Source organism: Oratosquilla oratoria, chromosome 3 (assembly GCF_046742065.1).
Source record: "Oratosquilla oratoria isolate Oo_2021 chromosome 3, ASM4674206v1, whole genome shotgun sequence".
NCBI classification, from domain to species: domain Eukaryota; kingdom Metazoa; phylum Arthropoda; class Malacostraca; order Stomatopoda; family Squillidae; genus Oratosquilla; species Oratosquilla oratoria.
Window position 1 is genome coordinate 8,588,275 of NC_134779.1, and position 7,500 is coordinate 8,595,774.

The following is a 7,500-nucleotide window of genomic DNA, read 5'->3' on the forward strand; positions in this document are numbered from 1 at the left end:
GCCAAACCCAAATGAGTCTGCGCCCAAGAAAATACACAATTTACAATAGTAAGGGCTAGGGGTACAAAACTTCACAATCCAATTACATACAAATACATACAAATACACAAAAATACATACAAGAGGCTCACTCGACCATCAAGGCCTAGCACTTCGTGAACGTAGATGATACGAGTGGCCCACAATGGGTGATACAATGGGAACATTGAGTGTTGGGGGAGGTTGGGTGAATGCAGGTATGGGCACCTGCGTCTTTTTAAGCCTGTCAGAATGGCAAATCTCACTAAGACCCGTAGATGGGTCAAAAACCCTGAATTTGTTGGGATGGAGCTGTTCTGTTACTAAAAGGGGACCTGTGAATTTACAATTTAGTTTGGACTGGCGGTCCGGCATGCTCCTAAAGACATGATCCCCAACAATGATGTTCACAGGCTTAGCACGACCATGTTGGTGTTTTAACATGTCAGCCTTGGAAATAACAAGTTTGTCCCTAACAGACGCATAAATATCATGCAGCACATGGTCCTGAAGTTTACTATAGTCATCCACATTGTAGAGGGGACGAGCAGGACTGTCAAGCATGTCATAAGGGAGTCGTTTCTCTGATCCAAAGACAACATAGTGGGGCGTTTTTCCCGTGGAAGCGTTTATGGTGCTGTTGATACAAGCACTAACATGGGGAAGCCAATCCTCCCAAGACTCATGAAAATGACTAGCAAGGTGACGTAAGATCTCCAAAATTTTCCTGTTTGTCCTCTCTACAAGACCATTGGACGCTGGATGATAAGCAGTAACAAAAGTTTGTTTAATGCCGTAACGTGCACAAATGCCTGCCAAAACCTCGTTCTTAAATTCAGCCCCATTATCACTAAGGAGCACCGAAGGAGTGGTGTATGGACACCAAATGTTCTGGGTAGCTTAAGAAACTCAGGAAGCACAGTTTAAATTTATAGAATTGAAAAAATATAATATGTGGCACGACACAGAGACAAGCGTGCGGTAGACGTGAACGTCAGGCGTCAACTGCCTTCCGACGCCACTAATCCAGGGTTGCCAGATTACTCAAGCCATGCCTTGCGGCATTTGATAAAAATAATAAATACGGCATTTAGAATATATATACAAAACACACAGAATATAATACAATATAAATATACTTAATACACAATACAATTATTACAATAAATACTGAAATAATATAATGTATGTATTATACACCATGCCAACACAGGTTTCCCTCTCTAACGTATTTCTTGTGTTGATTGATTCGTGTTGTGAGTGTTTTAGCAGTCTGACCAACATAAAACTGATTACATGATTTGCAAGGTATTTTGTACACACACCCTTTATCACTATTGACAGAATTATTTATGAGCAGTTGTCTTAGTGTTCTTATTATTAAGAACTACATTAATGTTAAATTTACGTAATATATTTGGAATATTTTGCAGGTTCTCTTGGTACGGTAAAATTAGCAAGTTATTCATATTGAAAGTTTGAGTTGACCTAAGGTTATAAAATGTCCTTTTAGCACGATTGTAAGCTTTGTCAAGAACATGTGTGGGGTATTGTAGCTTAGTACCAATGTCGTAAATACATCTTATTTCATCATCGATGTACTCTGGGCTGCAAATGCGTAGGGCCCTGAGGTACATCGACGAAAAAACAGATATCTTTACGCCATCAGGGTGTGAGGAATAATAGTGTATATATGAACAAACATTGGTTGGTTTGCGATATACACTAAACTTCAACTCACTTTCACGGCGGTAGATATTACAATCAAGGAAAGGCAAAATACCTTCATTCTCTATCTCCACCGTGAACTTAATGGAACTGACCAAATTATTAAGCTTACATAAAAAATCATTTACATTATCTTGAATGGGCCACAGACATAGGATGTCATCAATGTACCGCATCCATGTAATGTTGGGGGGGAATGATCTTACTTAAAATTTTGGTTTCAAAAAACTCCATATATAAATTACTCAATACGGGGGAGAGAGGATTACCCATGCTCATTCCAAATTTCTGAGAATAGAATTTACACTTTAAATTGGAATTTGCAATCTTTAACACACAATTTGATCAGTTCAATTAAGGTGCCTGAAGGTAATGGTAAATCGTGTTTATTTAACTCTTCTTTTAGATAGATTAAAAGGTCATCCAAAGGAACTTTCGTAAACAAACTAACAATATCATAACTTACCAATTTAAATTCATAATCTGGTTTTACCTCACTTAGTTTGTTAATGAGGTCCAAACCGTTCTTAACATGTGAAGTGGAAATAGTTCCAACTAGTGGACTAAGAATTGTTACCAACCATTTCGAAAGTTTGTATGAAGCTGAACCTATTGAAGAAACGATTGGTCTTACCGGGTAATTTGGTTTATGTGTCTTAATTAGACCATACATGTAAGGCAAAGGAGGGCTGATAGAAATAAACTTTTTGATTAGTTCACTATTTCCACTTAACAATTCTTTTATCTTCTTATTGAAATGGCTATTCACTGATTCAGTAGGATTCTTTAAAAGTTGGACATAAGTATCTTGATCCATTTTGTTTAAATAATAATTTTTGTTCATAATTACTACAGCGTTTGATTTATCAGCTTTTGTGATATGTAAATCACTATCCTTTTTGAGAGAATTAATAGCAGTGATAAAACGTTCAGGACAGCTGGGAGGTACCTGATTAGCTAAAGCACCATAAACAATACCTTTACATATATTAACATCATCTATAGGCAGATCTTTATCACATTTTAAATTACAAAAAGCTTTACCAATGTTAATGATGTTAGATGGATTAGAATTATTGGCAAAGCTGAGCCCAAATCCTAATGCTGTGGATTAAGCCTCGGTGAGTGGCTTAGATGACAAGTTAACCACGAAATCTGGGTTAGCATGTTTGGTCCAGTCACTGTCATTAATGAGGGCTAGTAATTTCATGTTTAACTTCCTTGACAAGTACTCACACTCCATCCTCATTTTTCCATAACAATAGTCCAAAAGCACATTTTTGACATCAGATGATACACAACACTGGAATTTATGCAAGCTAATACGCTTGATCCTAAAGGCTTCTTTGAGTTCTAATTTGGCAATGTCGATTCGTTTCTTAAGAATGATGCGCTGAAAATCATCAAATGGACGATCAGACATCTTCACAAGCCGTTGGGGTAAGACCGACTTGGGTAATACTTGTTCTTTCATGCAGTTTTGTAGAATCTGTAGACACTCACAACACGAATCAATCAACACAAGAAATACGTTAGAGAGGGAAACCAATCTAGCGGTATATTCAACCACATGAACCATTTTAACCACCCAGTTGACTGGGATAACGCTAAAGTCATCACATACAACAACAACATAACAGAAAGAAATTTAATTGAATGCAGTTTGATCAAATCTAGTAAGGGGATAAATGTTAATCTTCATCAAGGTTTGTACAAATTAGATAGTTTTATTTCTCATGAAATTTCAAAATTGTTTAAATTGTAATATATATTATGAGCAGTTGTCCCATACTTGTTGGTTACCAGGACGGCCCAAACGTCTCATACTTGTTGGCTACCAGGACGGCCCAAACGTCCGTCACGTGTACTTCTTCCACTACCTCTCCGAATGCCCTCTTCACTATGTCATATATTCTGTACCTTGTTTCTTCATCTTATAATTCCTTCTTTGTATCTGCACTGAAGATGTAATTGTACGAAAGCGCTCTGCTTCGTTAGTTTACTTTTCCTAGTGGTTACTTACGCATATATATATGTATATATATATATATATATATATATATATATATATGTATATATATATATATATATTATATATATATGTGTGTGTGTGTGTGTGTGTGTGTGTGTGTGTGTGTGTGTGTGTGTGTGTGTGTGTGTGTCTGTGTGTGTGTGTGTGTGTGTGTATGTGTGTGTGTGTGTGTGTGTGTGTGTGTGTTTGTCTGTGCTTGTGTTGGTGTGTGTGTGTGTGTGTGTTGTGCGTGTGTGTGTGTGTGTGTATGTGTGTGTGTGAGCGTGTATGTGTGTATGTGTGTGTGTGTGTGTGTGTGTGTTTTTTCTTATCCTGACAGAAAGATCTTTTGCCGTTTGGCCGATATAGAATATATCACAAGAGATGTGTCAAAGACGGGAATGAGTCAAGTGCAATTTTTAAACATTTAAGCACTTTTAATCACCCTATCAACTGGGAAAATGCCAGAGTGATTACTTTCAACAACAATATTGTCGAAAGAAATTTAATTGAAAGTTGTCTGATTAAACTTAAAAATGATAACAACTTCAACCTCAACTTAGGATTGTATAAGATAGATAATCATATCTGTAAGGATATAGGCAACAATTACCAAATGTGAGAATGCTAGACGTGTGACCCACGCCCGGACGATTCGTCCACCACCTTTCCTATAGTTCCTTATGCTCTTGTCATACTATATTATGTTTGCTGTACCCTCTTTCTTTGTAATTTACACTCAAGATGTAGTATACGAAAGCGCTTTGCTCCATTTGTTTATTTTCTAAAGTGGTTACCTCTTCGCCAACTTATTCATGGGATCTGTAGAGAAGGACTTGTTCAGCAGGATCCAGCAACCGATGGCATGTGGAAAATATGTCGACGACATCTTCGTGAGAACCCAGACCAGTAAGGAACGCGACGGACTACACCAGCTTCTACAAGAGATCTCTGGACTTCGGTTCACGACAGAGGAAGCCGACAACGGTACCCTGTCTTTCCTGGACGTCCTCACACAAGATGGTGACCGTATGAAGACTGAGGTATAATTCAAGTCTACCAATCCAGGACTATACCCGAGATGTGAGAGTGAATGCCCGCAGTGGTACAAAGACTCTACCATTGCTTCCTTCTACGGAAGAGCCCTTACCCATTGCTTTTCTTGGACGTCCACTCAGAAGGAGTTCGACCGAGCAACACAAATGTTACTCAACAATGGACATTGTAATCAGGATTGCCAACGTGTCCTCCGTACTGTTCTAAACAAATGGTATGAGGGACAACAAGCTGTTGATGAAGAAGAAAGAATCATGAACAGCCGCACAAATGACGTCATCATATAGAACGATAGATCACCACGCCCTAGAGATATGGAAAGTACCTGCATTGTGTACAAATTTTCTTGCCTAAATAGGGACTGTACGCCCTATGATGCTTACATAGGGCTGACTATAACCAAATTCCCCAAGCACCTGAGCTATTATCAAACTCAGGGAGGTCCCAAACGCCACTTCCTGGAGAAACATGGCCAGCATCTCACAGGTGATGTCATTCGACAGAACACTGTAATTATTCAGAGAGTCCGACAAGAACCACCTTGCCTACCTTGAAGCTTTGTATATTGCAGATAGTAGGCCGTCTCTAAATTCCCATCAAGACGCCCCTACTATACTCCCAAGTATCAAGCCTTTCTGGAGAGGCAAGCCCCGAGGCAGTAGGCTACGGAGAACATCACGCTACAGCCCCGGGGTAGCGAGGCTCGAGAAACCGGAAAAGACAGCTAATGAGGGTACGTGAAAAACTGTCCCGCTTTCTCAACCAATCAGGGGCCGAGAAAAGGTCATACCTTCCAGCCATTCATACGCTGTATTCCTGCATCTTTGTACTATATAAACCCATGCATTTGTTTCATCTTTGTCTTTTGATAAGGACTTAGGCAGAATCGAAACTTCAAACCAATAATGACCGGATTAGGGAAACTACTCTTTCCTTTACGCCTTGCTATAAAGGATACCTTCAGGAAGTTGGAAACTCTGAAGAAGAAATTTACCGGCACTGAATTTGCAGTTGCTTTTAACCAAGCCCGCCTAAGAGAAAAATTGCTTCCGCGGTATACAATAATACAAGCATGTATGTATATATTTATATTATATATACATACATATATATACGTATATATATATATATATACATATATGTATATGTATATGCATATATTTATATATATATATATATATATATATATATATATATATATACATATTACAGGTGAGAAATGTAATCACACATTTGTCAATCACGAAGAGAATTGCAGTTTGCAATCGAAATATATAGATTCCCCATATGCAGTCTTTTCTACTCCAACAGTGGTTTTTTAACGTGATATATACATAATATATATAAAATATATATATATATATATATATATATATATATATATATATAGTTAAGACGATCCATCGTTGCCGATGACGATGACGTCGCTGTTCTGCATCCGTTTGTGAAGATGATGAATTTTAACTATTGTGTCATTCATGCCATCTTATGTGGCTGTTAAGTCCAATGTGGGAGCCGCAACGTTTATCACATTTGTGGCAAAGGTGTTCTTTGCAAGGAGTTGGGATCCAACCAAAAATTATTGACGTTTGGAGCGGTTTTCGGCCGTCTTTCGTGAAGTTTCGATTATAAGTATGTTAGTACTGCTCGTACATGCTGTTTTCCAAATCTGTCTGTCTACTGCTAGTTTATGGAGCTCGTTTGGATTTATATTGTATTTTTGAGTAAGTCTTTACGGTAACCTTTGTATTGTTTCTTAGGCCCTCTCATGCTTCTGCTTCCTAAGGATAGCTGACTATACAACATATGTCTTGGAAACCGATGTTCGGGCATTCTAATAGTATGCCCCACCCAGCGAAGATGGTGTTGCGCCAGGAGGGTTTCAATGCTGCAAGTTTGAGTCTGGTGGTATAACTCATCGTAGATCATTTTATCTTTCTATGATGTACCTAGTATCGGCTGGAGACACCTGATGTGAAAATTCTCCAGGGTGCGGATCTGGCGTCTATACGTAGTCCAAGTTTCTCAGCCGTAGACTAGGGTGAATATACATACGGCTTTATAAACTGCTGCCTTAGTGCCTATTCTAAGGTTGTTATTTGAGAAGACTCTGTCTCTGAGGCGGCGAAAGGCAGTGGAGACAAGATTGAATACATAAATATATATATGTATATATATATATATAATATATATATATATATATATATATATATATATATATATATATATTTCTGGGGTACAGGTTCTCGCGAAGGCAATTTTGGTTGAAGTCAACTGCGCTGATAGATTTGACTATCTTCAAATGAAGGTTCTTCAGTTTATAAAAGGATTCCTTTTCTTCGTGGTTTAGATTATGAACGAAATCATCCATAGTGTAAAAAAAAAAAAAATGCGCTGATGTGTGCCGACAATTGTTATTCTTGAAGATGTAACAGTGTGAAACTGTTTGTTGAACAAATACACCGAAAACTTCAAAGTTTTTTCGCCTCACCAGGAGGCTTCTTCAGGGTGAGAGGACTTCATGGTGAATCGAGGAGGTCTACTATTAAGTGGCGGATGAAATTTAACACAAGTAAATGCAAGGTAATGTATATAGGTAAAAATAACAGTAAGTACGATTACAAGTTACTTGTAAATTCGTTAACAAAAGTGGATAGTGAAAAGGATCTCGGTGTACTTATCAGTAA

At 38.0% G+C, this 7,500-nt stretch overlaps 1 protein-coding gene across 1 annotated transcript in view; it reads right to left on the reverse strand.

The window, feature by feature from the left end:
- Positions 1 to 2,567: 2,567 nt before the first annotated feature.
- The window catches only part of LOC143019477 (uncharacterized), a 91,327-nt gene continuing 86,394 nt past the window's right edge, over positions 2,568 to 7,500 (reverse strand). Inside the window, exon 2 of the mRNA XM_076175117.1 lies at positions 2,568 to 3,235. Within this exon, the coding sequence (XP_076031232.1) occupies positions 2,858 to 3,235 (378 nt within the window). The 3' untranslated portion in view covers positions 2,568 to 2,857. The remainder of the gene's footprint in view (positions 3,236 to 7,500) is intronic.